The sequence below is a fragment of the Nicotiana tomentosiformis genome, chromosome 12 (assembly GCF_000390325.3).
Source record: "Nicotiana tomentosiformis chromosome 12, ASM39032v3, whole genome shotgun sequence".
NCBI classification, from domain to species: domain Eukaryota; kingdom Viridiplantae; phylum Streptophyta; class Magnoliopsida; order Solanales; family Solanaceae; genus Nicotiana; species Nicotiana tomentosiformis.
In genome coordinates this window covers 102,852,633-102,870,927 of record NC_090823.1, presented here as the reverse complement: position 1 = coordinate 102,870,927, position 18,295 = coordinate 102,852,633, and the positions used below count along the sequence as shown (strand labels likewise).

The 18,295-nt window shown below is 37.8% G+C and overlaps 1 protein-coding gene across 2 annotated transcripts; it reads left to right on the top strand.

Annotated features, from left to right (window-relative positions):
* The first annotated feature begins 1,990 nt into the window (after positions 1–1,990).
* Positions 1,991–17,081, top strand: LOC104098418 (uncharacterized). 2 transcript variants are annotated; one of them, XM_070191440.1, is made up of 10 exons: positions 1,991–2,201; positions 3,539–3,621; positions 3,726–3,803; positions 4,590–4,702; positions 4,804–4,869; positions 14,394–14,495; positions 14,594–15,131; positions 15,640–15,845; positions 15,935–16,098; positions 16,174–16,328. In XM_070191440.1, exons 1-10 carry the CDS (start codon positions 2,080–2,082, stop codon positions 16,184–16,186), a joined length of 1,485 nt encoding a protein of 494 aa, XP_070047541.1. In that variant the 5' UTR covers positions 1,991–2,079; the 3' UTR covers positions 16,187–16,328. The 2 variants fall into 2 exon arrangements, with proteins under 2 accessions (XP_070047541.1, XP_009603435.1); XM_009605140.4 differs by lacking the exon at positions 16,174–16,328 and adding an exon at positions 16,585–17,081 and having other exon boundaries at positions 1,993–2,201.
* The last annotated feature ends 1,214 nt before the right edge of the window (positions 17,082–18,295 follow it).

The following is an 18,295-nucleotide window of genomic DNA, read 5'->3' as shown; positions in this document are numbered from 1 at the left end:
TGTGCTTCTAAGTATATTCTTATCCGTGATTTCAACTTTCGTCTTCCGAAACTAAGAAATATCCTTTTAAATTTGTGTGAAAATAAATTTTAGTATATTTATGTTTTGCAAATATAACAAATAAAGTACAAGGACAAACATCATAAATATTGGACTATATTTACCGCAATATGTTTTCTTGCACGAACAACTGTATGTTGCACTTTCAAGAGGGATATCAAGATTGACAACAAGAGTTTTGGTTAAGGCAGAGCAACCAAATCATTAGGAGGAAACATACACAAAAAAATATTGTCCACAAAGAAGTGTTCGTTAAGATACCATCACGTTAAATACTTTTAAACTATAATACATAATTATCTAACTAACATGACAAAATTGATCACAAGTTTTGATGATATTCTTTTATTTTAAATTCATGTATTATGTTAATGTAATAATATTTTCCGACATTTAGATGATTGTTATATTATTATACATAAATTTTCTCTCATTAATTAAATTTTATTGTTCCTTCATATAAATAAATGTTTAAATCATCACGTGCCATTATTAACTTGCAACGCACGTTCATAGATACTAGTACTATATTAAAAGCTCGAAGGCCCTTAGCGAAATGTCGTTCGCCTTTTTTACCCTTTAAAAATAAATTTTACACTGGACAAACTTGTTATTTAATTATTCTCCTAATATTTAAAATTTTAATATCAATTAAATTTTATCTATTCCTAATATTTAGGATTTTAACGTTGACTAAAATTGTGGTCATTAAATCTTTCCTTATTAGGATTGGGTAGTAACCCCTAATATTTAGGGATTTAAATCCCTGCAAAATCTATAAATATTTTATAATAATTAAATAACAAGCACGCATCCACCTCAAGCTTTCTGCAAAATTATACATATCTAGGCAAATTCATAAGTCATTTATGTTCAAAGGAATCATTTATATAAAAGAAAATGACGTCTGGGCCACAAGAAACAACTTATAAATCCAGTATTTAAATTTAATTAAATGCATTATGTGAGGTGAACGTTTAAATTCTAAACCCATTGCTCATACTTAATTACTTTTATGCATGTTTTTTCACAATATTATTTATCATCCATATTATTTCTATTTATGCTGTTAAGGTTTTTATCACATGTTTCTATATATTATAATAAATATGTTCAAGTTAATATTTCTTTTGAGGTATCCATACATACAAGAAAATGAAAAATTAATCGCAAAATTAAAATTGTATTTTGATTTCAATTTTCATAAATATATTTCATATGTTTCATGTTTATGAGAAGATAGAGTTTACTTCTATTAGATGCAGTTATAGAATTTAAAAGACAAATTTCAATGTCTAAACTTGTAAGGAAAATTATTTACGGTTTGAAGTTAACTAATACTAATAAAAAATTTAAATACAAATCTGACTTAAATAATAACAATGTAAAGCTGAATGATTGGTATAAACTTCCAATTCAATTTGCAAGTGGTTCTCTTGGAATAAATAAAATGTTCCTTCAATTAATAAATGAGTGAATAATTTGACTTAAGGCTATGAGGAGTCTATGGAGCAATTTTCCTTCGTAATTAAGTTAGCTAAATAGGAGAAATATTTATCATTTTTAGAAATTTATATTATTGTCTTGGAATTTTATTATATAACTCAAAATACAATCTTTTATAATATTTATATGATTTCTTAAAATCTTTTGCTCATCGACACAGGTACTCGCGCAACACGCGTACGTTGAGACTAGTAATGTCTAAATGTTGAAATGAGTGATATTAATAAGAGTTGGAATTAAAAATCATGTCATTTAAAGGAAATCAAATTAATTATGTTTTGGCAATTTAAAGTAACCAAATACTATTAAACGTCTGTTATCCTCGCGGTTTACCGTTTATTACTTGTGTGTTGATGCAAACGCTGTCGTTTAAGGATCCATCGGGCAAATCTCCTGCTCTTCGCGGGTTCTCGTAGGTTCATTCATTAATCAGTCTACCAAACTTAGTAGTGTATTTTTACTACTCGTATAAAACACTTACAAATTGATTGAATCGAAATATAGTAGAAAAAAATGGAGGAAGATAGAATTCTAGAGAGAGAAAGGTACCAAATGGAGCAGATTCGCCAGCTGGAATCTGAGGAATTGCAAGTTGAAGAAGTGGATGAAGAAGAATCATCAGACGATGAATTAACGTAAAATTTTACTGTTTATCGTACTCTGATTTTCCGTTTCAATTTCGATGTGTTATTAAAATTTTGATTTAGGGTTTTTAGTTTAGAGTAATCGTTGTGCTTGGAGAGTTCAAGGAAAGTTGTTGGACAGATGGGTCTATTTTTTATTTTTTTTTGAGATTTATATGCTTAATTTAGCTATATCATTTATTTGCAAATTGGAAACGGAAAATGAAAGGAATAGTATATACAACAACAACCCAGTAAAATCTCACAAGTGGGGTCTGTGGAGTTAGTGTGTACGCAGACCTTACCCCTACCCCCTACCCGAGAGAGCATAGAGTTGTTTCCGAAAGACCCTCAACTCAAGAATACGAAAAGAGATAATATATCAGTACCATCAACATAAAACATAGAAAGGAATAGTATATGAAGCTCATAATTTTCTTTTGTTGAAAATTCCACTAAATTATATATATTTTGATGATGTGGCGTCGGGGCAAGATACACTTTTAGCTCTTCTTAGATCTTTTAAAAAGGACGCATTTTTCATGTTACCTGCATAGCTTCATGTCTTAATAAGTACATTAATGTATTCTCGTATTAGTTACGTTGGTTCAAACTTATATTGATAATAAAAAATAGAAATTTATAAGAAATTTGAAAATTTATAAGGGTGTGACTTTGCAGTCAATGAAGTGGGATGAAAACCATAGGAGATCATGTTCAAATCTTAGCGGAGACAAATAAGTGCTAAGTGATTTTGTCCTATCTACCTAAGCTTTGGTAGGTAGAGTTACTCGATAGTTTTGCTTGTGAGAAATAGCAGGTATCCGTTTGTATAGTTCAGGTGCGTGCAAGTTGTCCCAAACACTAATATGTTCAAATCTGAGTTGGAGGCCAGTCAATCTGATTCTTCTGACATAGTCCCAATGTGCTGATTGATATGTTCAGTCTCCTCTTTTTTAAAATGACGGTGCTTGATTGGGCGTGAAACTTAAGAAAGAACTTTTGGCACATAGCAAAAGTACCCTTTTTTTTTAATAACCAACGTAACAAAAGTATCCTTGGAACTTGTAGTCTTAAACATGCCATGATATTTCTATGGCTATAAGAACATTTTATTAGGGTAGAATGACAGGTTTAAAGTTAAAGAATTTCCAATTAAAGAAAGTTGTCATGCTTTTTGGAATTGACTAAAAAGGAACGAATGCCATATAATGAAACATAGTGAGTAACATTTTTCAGCTATGTGATCTAATGGAGTTTCATCTCCTAACAAGTATCAATTAAGAATTTCCTTACAAAAAGTACCAATTATGAAATGATCTTTTTTTGTACTTGGCTGTTGATCATAGTTATCGTACTTCGGCGGGAGCATCCGCATCTGGTGAATTTACTTATGACACCTCTTTGGCTGCCTTACATTCTTACCTTGGTGGTAGGTGTATTCTGCTTTTCAATTTTCATTTTTCATATACTTTTTCAGGATGATGTATTTCTCCACGCTGTTTGACTTATTGTTTTTACATTTTCTTGTGTCAGATGTCGAGGATACTCATAACAGGCTGTCCTTCTTGGACGGCGGGGCTGTCTTAAATGTTCCTCTATTCTATCTTGAAGGTGCTTGTATTATTCGGTTGCCTTGTGGCTATGCCTTTTTTCTATTAAAATTTAAAATAAATAAAAATAAATAAATATATATAAGTATTTATGGAGGAGAAGGAAATATGACCACAAAGTGTTTGACACAAGCTGTCTTAGTTGTGCAATTCTTGATGTGAGGTATGTTACTATATGATGTTTGTGAAGTTCAACTAGATCCTATGTTGTCTCAGTTTCTTCTTGAGAAGTGGCTGCACTTCATGAGTCTTTTACCATAAATGAATTTCTCTTTTCCTTTTAATTTTTTTTTTTTTTGAAATTTGTGTCTCTTTTATATCTAACCATGATTTTCTAGTGATTATTTAGATTAACCATTTCAGAAGTTTGGAACCCTAAATACTTTATTTAAGATTCATGACAGTGGTTTCTCTACCATTTCTAGTTATCTAGCTACAAGAATCATTTCATTTCCTTCTGATACTAATGAATGTAAGTTAATTCTAGATGGTAGCTATGGAGTAATATCTTAAGCTTTCATTCAGTTAGCACTAGTAGAGCTGTAAAATGGTCAAATGCTATTTTTCCAGCTAATTTCATGGTATGTTTGCTTAGTTGTTCCCAAATTAGCATGTAAGCTTTTCTTTCAGCTCAACAATTACTTCAGAGTTCAGATTTCTAGGCAGCAAATGTTAAGTTCCTTATCATAAATAAAAAAAAGGCAGCAAATGTTAATTGTGTGGGTTTCTTGGGTAGTTTAACATCCGTTATAGTGTCTTATGTGCTTTATTTTACTCATCTTCTTAGGAGTTGTTTTATTTCCCGAGGCTACACTTCCTTTGCGAGTTGTTCAGCCTAATTTCATAGCTGCTGTTGAAAAGGCACTGAGGCAAGTTGATGCTCCTTACACGATCGGCGTGGTAGGTGGACGCCTAATGTCTCTGATATTTTGTTCTCTTTCCGTAGAATTTGTTTCTCTCTTTGACTTTTGAGTGCGATTGCTGGTAAAATTTTATTCCAGATTCGAGTTCACAGGGATCCAATTAATGGAAGGATAAAATTAGCAACCACCGGTACAACTGCTGAGGTATGGAACTTGAATCCTCCGCCTTTCTTGATAGTTATTTTTTCGAATACCTAGTCGAGTTGATTATATTTCTCTGATAAAGTAATAAGTGACATGAATTTTGACTGTTTCTGAAGAAGAAGAAGAAGAAAGTTCATGTGGGTTTTTGTGACATTGCATCTTGTTACTATATCTGAATTCAGGTCCATTTATATCCCAAAACTGTTATAAGGTTGAAAGGTTTCTGGTTCTACATAATCTAAAGTAAAACATAAGGGAGAGAGCTTTCTGTTTTAGTTTATTTGAATTTTGAAAAAAGACATGCTCTAGAAGCAGGTCGAATCTGTATTGTCAACTTTTTGTTGGTAATACATCCTTTTCTACTGTAGTCGAAACTAATGAGGTGCATACAGTTTCTTGATGGCAAGTTCAAAATGGTGAAAGCAATGTCTAAAGTTCTTTCTTTCTGCTGTATGTTAGTTGCATGAGCTAGTTCTATTTGTTTCTGTTATTCCCTCTGTGCTTTCGATGTTGCAACTCATGGTTGTTTGGGATATTTAAGCTAAGAGTTGAAATGCCTTTTTCTTTTCCCTCTACATTAGCCAGAGATTGGTGGGAGAGACAATTTCTTTCTTTATTTATTTTGGGACTAAAAGTGTCACGATCCAATTTCTCCTATATGCCGTGATGGCGCCCAACGTCGCTGCTAGGCAAGCCTACGATGAATTTATTGCGTGATTACTTCTTTTAATAGGCTTACAAGTAATTAAATTTCATTTATTTAGAAATTTGAGAAATAAAGAGTCAAATGAATAAAATGAAAGCTTCTGAATGCAAGCATAAATATGTAAATACTCCAAAACCATAAAGTCTACTAAAGTGTGTGCCATGATCTGGTGTCACAAGTGTATGAGCACTAGTAGAATATACAAAACTCTAACTAATGTCTGAAATAAATAACATAGACAGAAAAATAAGTACAAAAGAAAAGCTCTAGGTGCTGCAGAACGACTCAGGATGCAGCTCACCACTAGGCCTCCGGGTAACGGGGGTGTGCGCCGGTATGTCCACCAGATGCACCTGCCTCAGATCCTGCACGATTAGTGCAGAAGTGTAGCGTGAGTACATAAACAACATGCACCAGTAAGTATCAAGTCTAACCTCGAAGAAGTAGTGACGAGGGGTCGACATCGACACTTACTATGGGCTACCAATAAAAGTACAGAAGTTCTAAATAAGCATGAGTTATGTAATCAAAATAATCACTAAATAACAAGCAACAACAACAACAACAACCCAGTATAATCCCACTAGTGGGGTCTGGGGAGGGTAGTGTGTATGCAGACCTTACCCTTACCCTGGGTAGAGAGGCTGTTTCCGATAGACCCTCGGCTCCCTCCCTCCAAGAACTCCCCACCTTGCTCTTGGGGTGACTCGAACTCACAACCTCTTGGTTGGAAGTGGAGGGTGCTAACCACTAGAGCAACCCACTCTTGTTTAAACACTAAATAACAAGCAGGAAGTAAATAATTCTTTCACACATGGTAAGTCCCAAATTAATTCCATCAAGTATACTTTTAACCTCTCAAGCCATGAAATGATATCAAATATATAATTAAACTCTGAGTATTAACACGCACGATTATGCCGAGGTCGTACAACCCGATCCAGAATAATGTGTACACTGCCGAGGGTCGAGCGGCACGAACCATAGATGCATCTATCTACTGCCGAGGCGTTCGGCCCGCTCCACAAGAAGAGAGGATACTTTATAAGCATTTGACTTAAACGTTATTAAAGGCTAATACACAATGTAATACAAATTCCATTAACGGTCTTTCACGATTCCTCTAACAAGTTCTAATATAATTTAGGCACTTTAATTAACAAGTAGAGTGCAAACATTTCAAATAATTCGTGATTCGGGTCCTAAGACTACCCGGACATAAGCATAATTAGTAGCTACGCACGGACTCTCGTCATCTTGTACGTACGTAGCCCCCTCAATTAGAAGCAAACATTAATTTAAATCACCTATGGGGTAAATTCCCTCTTACAAGGTTAGACAAGAGACTTACCTCGTCTCAAAGCTCACTTTCCGGCCTCAAATTCACTCTAAAGCCTCAACTCGGTGCCGAACAATCCGAAACTTGTCAAATGTTGTATAAATCAATCAATATATGTTCAAAAGTTCATATTCTAACTATTAAAGTGATTACCCAACCCTAATTGAAGGATTCCTAAAATTCATCCCCGGGCCAACGTGTCCGGATTCCCGAAATTTTCGAAGAAAGTTGTTACCCATAACCTTACGAACTCAAATATATAATTTTTACTCAATTCCATAACTATTTTCGTGGTTAAATTCCATTTTTATCAAAACCTAGGTTTTTCAACTAAACCCACAGTTTTTCACAATTTTTCATGTTAAAATCTACCCATAATCTATGTATTAAACTTACATTGGGTAGGAATTACTTACCTTCAATAGCTAGGTTGAAATCCCCCTCTTTAAAGCTCCAAAATCGCCCAAGTGTGTAATAAATGAGCTCAAAAATAGCCTAAGTCCCGTTTTAAGGTGTTCTGCCCAGCTGCCCCCTTCTTCGCGAACGTGGAAAGGGCCTCGCGTTCGCGAAAGCAAACGGTTCAGGCCTAGAAAAATATTGGCCATCGCGAACGCGGAGGCTTACCTGCCCTACGCGAGGGCAGCGTCGCGGACGCGAAGAACAACGGTGGCACCCCCACCCAGCTCGCCTTACCCTTCGCGAACGCGTCCCCCATCACGCGAACGCGAAGCACAAAATTTCCCCAGCCCAATTTCTTCCTCACAAACGCGAGGGTCCTTCCGCGTTCGCGAATAAGGAAACCAGAACTGGAAAATCTGGTTTTCCCAACTTAGCTCCAGGTGGTCCGAAACACACCCGAGCCACTCGGGACCCCGTTCAAATGCACCAACAAGTCCATAAACATAATACGGACCTGCTCAAACTCTAGAAACGCGTAAAACAACAACGAAACTAAGAATCACATCCCAAAACCAATTAAACCAAATTATGAACTTCAAGTTTCCAATTCGCTCCGAACGCGCCGAATCGTACTTAGACTACTTGAAATGACACCAAATTTTGCGTGCAAGTCTTAAATTACCATTCGGAACTATTCCCAGGCTCGGAATCCCAAACGGGCATCGATAACACCAAAACCTACTCCAAACCAAATTTAAAGAACTTTTAAATCTTCAATAAGCCAATTTTCAATATTAAGCGCTGAAACGTTCCCGGGTCATCCAAAACCCGATTCGAACATACGCCCAAGTCCAAAATCATCATACGAACCTATTGGAAACGCCAAATCCCGATTCTGAGGTCGTTTACTCGAAATGTTGACCAAAGTCAAACTTAGCCTTTAAAAGCCAAACCACGGAACCAAGTGTTCCGATTTCAACCCGAACCCTTCCAAATCCCGAACTAACCATCCCCGCAAATCATAAAACAGTAAAAGCGTATACGGGGAGTCTTATTTAGGGGAACGGGGGTCTAGAAAGCAAAACGGCCGGTCGGGTCGTTACAAAAAGTGATCCCATACATAATATTCAAGGTAATGTGTGATCAATTGATGAATTTTCCTTGAAGTTGGAAAAGTTTCCAACAGCCCCAAGGTACCAACCAAGACATTCAATGTTGGAGAATATTATTAATTTTAAGGATATCTGTATATTAAAGATGATCCTGCCTGTATCTAAACGAAACAACTGAAAGATATACATCCTTCAGATGAAAGCTGTTTTGTGTGGCAAAGTCTTAGATGTGGGTTACAAAATATCAAGCATGTCGAAACATGGAAATGATTTAAGTATGACCTTGGGACTATGAAACGGTGCTCCAATATGAAAGTGATGTTAGTTAGAGAAGGGGTGAGCATTGCCACAATTCTGATCTAAAAATGGCTAGAATTTGACACTATGATAAGCTTGTCCTGTTACAGAATGAATGTAAGTTCAGATACAGGGTAAGTTTTAGTACAACAATAAGGTTTCTCCATTACAGCAACAACAAATCCAGTGTAATACCACAAGTGGGGATTCTCCATTACGGAATTGATTTGATATATAGGGACCTTGTTGCTTGATGTGCTGCTCTGAGTTCACAGGTATCCTTAATTCTTGGGAATTCTCAGTTTAAGGTATTGCTAAGTTTTTATATTTGTCTCTTGGCGTTGTAGTGGAACATGCTTTCTTGGTAGCACTTGTGAGAAGGCACGGGAGAAAATATGTTATTGATATTGAATGATAAATACAATACAAGAGGTCCCTATTTATAGCTATACACTACAAGGAGATATTACTCCTCTTCCAACATGGGACAAGACTACACTATACATATCTGTAAACTAACACTCCCTCTCAAGCCGGTGCATACACATCATATGTACCGAGCTTGTTACACATATAGCTAATATGAGAACCAGTAAGAGACTTAGTGAAAATATCTGCTAGTTGATCATTCGACTTTACAAACTTTATAACAATATCTCCTTAAAGTATTTTTTCTCTGACAAAGTGACAGTCGATCTCAATGTGTTTAGTCCTCTCATGGAACACCAGATTTGAGACAATATGAAGAGCAGCTTGGTTATCACACACTAGTTACATCTTGCTGATTTCTCCGAACTTTAACTCCTTGAGCAACTGCTTGTCCCAAACTAATTCACACGTCGCCATAGCCATGGCCCGATATTCAGCTTCGGCGCTAGATCGAGCAACTACATTCTGTTTCTTGCTCTTCCACGAGACCAAGTTACCTCCTACTAGAACATAATATCCAGACGTAGAACGTCTATCAAAAGGTGATCCTGCCCAATCAACATCTGTGTACCCAACAATCTGCTCGTGGCCTCGATCCTCGAATAGTAATTCTTTGCCTGGAGCTGACTTTATATACCAAAGAATGCGAACAACTGCATCCCAGTGACTATCACAGGGAGAATCCATAAACTGACTTACAACACTCACCGGAAAAGAAATGTCAGGTCTAGTCACTGTGAGGCAATTCAATTTGCCAACCAACCTCCTATATCTCGTAGGGTCTCTAAGAGGCTCCCCTGTCCAGGCAGAAGCTTAGCATTCGGATTCATAGGAGAGTCAACATGTCTGCAACCCATCATTCCAGTCTCCTCAAGAATGTCTAAGGCATACTTCCGTTGTGAAATAACAATACCTGAGCTAGACTGAGCGACCTCAATACCTAGAAAATACTTCAATCTGCCCAGATCCTTAGTCTGGAAGTGCTGAAAGAGATGTTGCTTCAGATTAGTAATACCATCCTGATTGCCAGTAATAACAATATCATCAACATAAACCACTAGATAAATACACGGATTAGGAGCAGAATGCCGATAAAACACAGAGTGATCAGTCTCACTACGAGTCATGCCGAACTCCTGAATAATTGTGCTGAACTTACCAAACCAAGCTCGAGGGAACTGTTTCAAACCATATAGTGACCTGCGCAATCTGCAAACACAACCATTAAACTCCCCCTGAGCAACAAAACCTGTTGGTTGCTCCATATAAACTTCTTCCTCAAGATCACCGTGGAGAAAAACATTCTTAATGTCTAACTGATAAAGAGGCCAATGACGTACAACAACCATGGACAAAAAGAGACGAACAAATGCTACTTTAGCCACGGGAGAGAAAGTATCACTATAATCAAGCCCAAAAATCTGAGTATATCCTTTTGCAACAAGACGAGCCTTAAGCCGATCAACCTGGCCATCCGGGCCGACTTTGACTGCATAAACCCAACGACAACCAACAACAAACTTACCTGCAGGAAGAAGAACAAGCTCCCAAGTGCCACTCGCATGTAAAGCAAACATCTCGTCAATCATAGCATGTCGCCATCTTGGATGAGATAATGCCTCACCTGTAGACTTAGGGATAGAAACAGTGGACAAAGAAGATATAAAAGCATAATGAGGTGACGACAGGCGATGATAACTTAAACCGACATAGTAGGGATTAAGATTAAGTGTGGATCGTACACCTTTGCGGAGTGCAATTGGTTGACTAAGAGGAGACAAGTCCGCAGTAGGTGCAGAATCTAATACGGGGAGTGAATCACCTGGGCATGATGCTGGATGTGAACGACGATGATAAGTCAAGAGTGGTGGAGCTGTAGAAGGTTGAACTGGATTATGTGGAGGAATTGGAGCTATAGTTGGTGGAGCTACAACAGGAGCTGTAGGTGGTGGAACTGGGAGCTATAGGTGGTGGAGCTGGAGTGACTGAATCTCCAAAAGATGAAACTGGTAGTACCTCAGAAATATCTAAGTGATGACCGGAACCTGTGAAGTATGGTTGTGTTTCAAAGAAGGTAACATCAGCGGACATAAGGTACCGCTGGAGGTCAGGAGAGTAGCATCGATACCCCTTTTGTGTTCTCGAGAAACCCAAAAATACGCACTTAAGAGCACGGGGAGCTAACTTATCTGTTCCCGGAGTACGGTTATGGACAAAACAAGTGCTTCCAAAGATACGGGGTGGAAGAGAGAACAAAGGTAAGTGGGGAAACATGACAGAGAATGGAACTTGGTTCTGGATAGCTGAAGATTGCATACGATTAATAAGATAGCAAGATGTAAGAACTGCATCCCCAAAAAAACGCAACAGAGCATGAGATTGTATGAGTAGGGTACGAGCAGTTTCAATAAGATGTCTATTCTTTCTTTCAGCTACCCCATTTTGTTGAGATGTGTACGGACAGGATGTTTGATGAATAATCCCATGCGATTTCATAAACTGCTGAAATGGGGAAGACAAATACTCTCTGGGCATTATCACTACGAAATGTGCAAATAGAAATCCCAAATTAATTTTGAATTTCAGCGTGAAAGGTCTGGAAAATAGAAAACAACTCAGATCGATTTTTAATCAAAAATATCCAAGTGCACCTGGAATAATCATCAATGAACTGACAAAGTAGCGGAATACCAAGGTGGAACTTACCCGACTAGGATCCCAAACATCTGAATGGACTAAAAGTAAAGGGTGACTCTGTTCGATTATCAAGACGTCGAGGGAAATGGGAGCGAGTATGCTTACCGAGCTGATATGACTCACACTCTAGAGCTGACAAGTGAGATAAACCAGATACCATTTTCTCCAGTTTTGACAAACTGGGATGTCCCAACCGTTTATGTAATAAATCTGGTGAATCAGTAACAAGACAAGTTGTAGAAGGAAGACAAGATGTGAGTCCATGTGATTTAGCAAGGATAAGGTAATAAAGTCCGTTTAATTCATGCCCGGTACCAATGATCTGCCCCGTACTGCGTTCCTGTATAAAAACATGGTCATCAAGAAATAAAACAGCACATTTAAGTGATTTGGCTAAGCGACTAACAACTATGAGATTAAAAGGACTATTGAGAACATAAAGGACTGAATCTAAAGGTAAGGAAGGAAGTGGACTTGCTTGACCTATTGCAGTTACCATGGTTTGAGACTCATTGGCCATTGTGACTTTTGGAAGAGATTGAGAATACGAAATAATAGTGAAAAGAGATTTGTTACCAGAAATATGATCTGATGCACCTGAATCAATGACCCTAGACTAAGAGGATGAAAATTGGGAGAAACAAGTCACGCTATTACCTGTTTGAACAACATAAGTTATCTCAGAAGATGTCTGCTTACATGCTTTGTACTGAAGGAACTCAATATAATTTGCTAAAGAAACCATCCGACTATTCAAAACATCGGTTCCCATATCGATACGAGATGTCTGCTTATATGTTTTGTACTGAAGGAACTCAATATAATCTGCTAAAGAAACCATCCGACTATTCAAAGCATCGGTTCCCATGTCACTACAATTTGTAATAGTAGGATTTAACTTAAAATAGTGAAAATAAGTAACTCCTGCGAGAAAACTGAAGAAATAGCTTGAAAAACACTGTTTACAGCATGAAAACAGAACATTGTTCTGCGCCGGAAACACTGTAGCTCGCCGGAATCTACTGTAGCTGACGGAAAAACTCAAAGTGGTCGGAATGAAACAAAACCAGTGAGGGTAGAATCGGAATTACCATGCGATCCTACTGTTCAACTGGAGCCTTTTCAAAATCTGGCCGGAACAGTGCTCACGCGCCAGCGCGTGGGTCAGATCTCGCCGGAAATGTTTTTCTTTTCCAGGCGCATGAGGGCGCGTGGACGTGTGTTTCCGGTGGGGTTGACTGGGGTTTGGTCGCCGGAGCCTGAGGAGTCTTGTGGTGGTGTTGGTTTTTGCACAACACCAACAGAAAGTGATTTGCTTACGGACAACCTTCTAAGTCGTCGGAAAATTGCACGGCGAAGAGGTCTTTCTTCCCGGAAGTCGCTGGAATGATGCACAACGACGGGTTTCTCACTAATGCTCTGATACCATGTGAGAAGGCACGGGAGAAAATATGTTATTGATATTGAATGATAAATACAATACAAGAGGTCCCTATTTATAGCTATACACTACAAGGAGATATTACTCCTCTTCCAATGTGGGACAAGACTACACTATACATATCTGTAAACTAACAACACTTATTATTTCAATGCTCTAAAAAGAATTAAGGGTAGACAGTATCTTATTTCCCTTTAGATTCTTTCTCACAAACCCTTCTTCTGCGGTTCTGCCTTCTTTCACCGAGAAGGAGAATAACATTCCTTCGGGATGAAGACTTTGCATTACACTCAGCTGAGAAAGTACTTGATAAACAGAAAACTTTATGAAAGTAAAAGCACCAAGTACAAGAGTCATACAAGAGATCCTATTTTAGAAATAGAATTTGCTATTAGAAAGCCTGCGGAAAATTAACTATATACTACCTGGTCAAATATTGTCAAGAACCGGCGTCCATGCATTACTGACTTGGATGATTTCAGCTTTCTGAACATAAGACGTGATGATATCAGCTGATATAATGATTTTTGTCACGTAAATGTGATAAAATTCTTTCCATTCTTTAAGTGTGCAGCACAGAAAAATAGCATGGTTGTTTGCCTAATGTATCCTTGAAACATGACAATGATGAAATTGAGATCTGAAATAGCATGCCATGTCCTGTACATGATGTTTGGTCCTGTCAAAGTGACTTTGGTTAAAACCTAAATTGTATTATATGATTGGCATCTTGTTGGTAATATTTATGCCTATGTTTATGGATCAGTAACATGCACCGTAAAATGCTTGATGTCCATTGGAAATTAGTACATTTTATGACTCAGAAATTTAAAGTTCATGTTTATGCAATTTAATTCCTGAGCATTGTCACTATGATGTGATGTTTTTGGTACTAGTCCAACTTTTCCAGAATAATTATTTCGTTTCCTACTACCAATATATGTTAGTCAAGTTGATTTCTTAATCACCATGCCCTTTCAAATTGACATGCAAAAGGAGTAGGTGCATTGTATGGAGAGTTATGTATTTATATTTCAACAACACATCGAAAGATGGCTTATTCTATGACGCTGATCCTGGGTAGTTATGTTTATACTGTTTTAGATTAGGCAATATCGGCACTTGGAGGATGGTTCAGTGAATGTTGTAACTCGTGGGCAACAGCGTTTTCGTTTGAGGCGCCGCTGGATGGATGTGGAGGGATCAGTAAGTGTACAGCAAATATTATAATATTTATGAAAAAATAGGATATCCTTATCTTTAAATCCTAACAATTTCATGTTCCGTTGCACCTTTTTATCTAGCCTTGTGGGGAGATACAAATCATCAACGAAGATTTGCCATTGAGAACACCCAGGGAGGCTGTTGGAAGATTGGCACCATTAAGTATCCTTAGATCTGGTGTACATAATCAAATGCCACCTATAAATGGCTCTCGAGCTGACCAATATGGCCTTGGGAATGAAAATGATTCGGATGCAATGTCAGAGGAAAGTTTTGAGAGTGAACTTTCACCCACAGAAAGGAGGTTGCACCAGTCTGCTCTTGTTTCTTCTGATATGCTTGACGACTCAACAAGCAGTGATGATGAGAATATTGAGCAGCAGTCTCATATTCAACCTGCGAGATCTCCTTTTGATAATTTTCGGTCTTTCAGCACGGGAAAAAACAGAGAGGCTGTTGGCGTGAGGCTGGCTTTAGGGAAAAGGTCTATGCCAACTCACAAGAATGACACATGGAAAAAGTATTCTTTAAACCAGTTTCGTGAAGTTCCAAGGGCCTTCTGGCCCAGTTGGGTTTACCAGATGTACGATTCATACTCTCTTGCTCAAAGGGCAGCAGGTCGTGTGGTCTTCACTTTCTCTTTTTAGAAAATTATGGATGATTAATGTTCCAAATTTGATCACACTAGTTTGGATTCTATATAGCTGCACTATGACATTGAAATATTGGGTGAAAAGATCCTTGCTTCCTTTTCTCATCTGTTAAAATCAGTTTAGAAAAAAAAACAATAGGCTAGAAGATGGGTATTTTAATCAAAATTTACATCATGCTATATGTGATTTATGCGAGGGACTCATCTTTGCTTAACACTGACTCACTGAGCTATCCACTTGTCTTAGATGGTAATCGCCTGATTTTTCACAAAAATCATGGCTAGACTGATCTATAAAAATCTGAACTTTTTTTTCTCTGTTATCTCTGTACTTTTGTGGTCTCAATTGCACTTTGATAATTTTATTCTTCTGGTGTTTTCTCGTCTTTGATTCCAGTGGATCATTTGAATAAGAAGTTAGATTCTCCGTGGAATTGAGATGGTTTTGAGTAACATTGAGTTGAAATTTTGCAGGCCGATGGAAACAGATAGTTAGGGCACCAAGCATGGACAGTTACGTAACGAAGCCAGATCTTCTTTCATTTCATATTGCAAGTAAGATGCCCGTGTCAGTATCAACAAGGCAAGAGCTTTTGGAGATTGATGGAATATCCTATAGACTGAGACGGGAAATTGAACTCCTTGAGAGTTTTGACTGCATTCGATGTAAAACTTGTGAGGTAATGCAGAAAATGACACTACTGCTATTCTGCTGTTTTAAATAACTAAATATTGTGTTGCCAATTCTTGTCTCTTTTCCTCCTTGTAGCTTCTAATTGCCAGACGAACCGATATGTTGGTGATGTCTAGTGAGGGTCCCCTCGGAGCTTACGTTAATCCACATGGTTTTGTGCATGAGATAATGACACTGTTTAAAGCTAATGGGTTGGCTGTTATTGGCAATCCTGTTAAAGAATACAGCTGGTTTCCTGGGTAAGTTTTTTCAGTTGGCTGATTTTTACAGTCAATCATGTCAATTATTTTCATAATTGGACCTTGTTTGACCAGAATGCATGAGTAAATGGGTGTTTCTAATCCTCACTAAGGTGTCAAATGGGGGCACTTTGAAGACATCAGTGCCCAACAACTTTTGTGAGGGAAAGCAAAGTGTAACCAGTAGTTAGAGCCATCTTTCATTAAACTTCATCATTTGCTTATAGCTTCTTGTTCACCCATCTGGAATACGAGAAAGGACTACCTTCCTGCATTTATTGGCAATCTTTCTGCCGGATATCGATAATGAAGTATGGGGATTTGATATTTTAAGGGTAAATTGCAATCATGTCTTCATACTTATCCAAGAAGGAAATACTCTGGTTGCTGCTTAAAACCTTTGCAATAAGATATGATATGTCGGTTGCTATATCACACAATCTCTGTGTGAAGAGATTGGATAAGTAAGAATTGATTTTCTTGTAGGTACGCCTGGTCAATTGCTGAATGTGCCTCTTGTGAAACTCAATTGGGATGGCTGTTTACTGCTACGAAGAAGAAGCTTAAACCCAGGTCATTTTGGGGCATTAGGAGTTCTCAAGTTGCAGATGAGTCGCATTAAAATTCTAATGTGTTGTTTGCTTATAGCTATTTCTTTGGCTGGTCTTGTAAATTTGGAAGCTAACTTTTAATGTAGAGCTTTTGCACTTAGATAATAGCTCTTTCCTAGCCAATCTGGGATATAACAATTTTGTTTTTTCTTGAAAATATGTTCCTAATTCTGTTTGGGGGTAAAAGTTAGACTCTTGGCTTGCATATTAGACATCAGGACCTCAGGTTTGAATGTTTGGAGCGGTATTTGACATTATTACAAGAAGACATTGAGAGATGTAGTAAGAATTTTGGAGAGATAGAACTATTCGTTGTAAAACATGAACTCTTCTACCTTAATGTTATGATGAGTAACGGGGTTATGGAGTATAGCAGCAAGAGTGAAGGATATTTATGGAGTATTGTGCGAGTAATGCTTTTCTCATGAAAAGCTTACCAAGAAAAAATCTATTGAGAAAACATTTTAGCTCATTGAAGCGTGTCACGTCAGGTTGAGGCAAAAAAAAGTATCAGATAAAAAATCCTTATTATGCTACCATACCTCTTCCCCCCCCCCCCCACCCTCCCCTCCCCACACACACAAAACCCTTTTCCTAATAAGGTTGAGAATTTCATCGACTACCTGCTACCTCCCACCAGCACAAGTAACTCTTCCCACCAAGATCTAAAATCATCACCTTTGTCTGCGCTAGGAGTTGAACCCTGATCTCTGAGGTCTGCATTTACCTCATTAACCACTAAGTCCCACCATTTGGTGCAAAAAGACATTCACCACTCAACGCGTCACATCAGGTTGAGGCAAAAAAAGTATCAGATAAAAAATCCATATTATGCTATCATATCCCTCGCTCCCAAAACTATTTTCCTAATAAGGGTGAGAATTCCACTGACTACCTGCTACCTCGCACCAGCACAAGTAACTCTTCCCACCAAGATCTAAAATCATCACCTTTGTCTATGCTAGGAGTTAATCCTGATCTCTGAGGTCTGCATCTACCTCATTAACCACTAAGCTTCACTATTCGGTGCAAAAAGACATTCACCACTCAACAATCAAAGTGCAATAGCAATTGATCATAACTCATCGAGGCGTGTCACATCAGGTTGAGGCAAAAAAAAAAAGTATCAGATAAAAAATCCTTATTATGCTATCATATCCCTCACCCCCAAACCCCCCCAAAACCCTTTTCCTAATAAGGGTGAGAATTCCACCGACTACCTGTTACCTCCCACCAGCACAAGTAACTCTTTCCACCAAGATCTAAAATCATCACCTTTATCTATCTAGGAGTTGAACCCTAATCTCTGAGGTCTGCATCTACCTCATTAACCACTAAGCCCCACCATTTGGTGCTAAAAGACATTCACCACTCAACGCGTGTCACATCAGGTTGAGACAAAAAATGTATCTGATAAAAAATCCTTATTATGCTACCATACCCCCCCCCCCCCCCCCACACACACACACACACAAAAAACCTTTTTTCCCAATAAGGGTGAGAATTCCACCGACTACCTGCTACCTCCCACCAGCACAAGTAACTCTTCCCACCAAGATCTAAAATTATCATCTTTGTCTATGCTA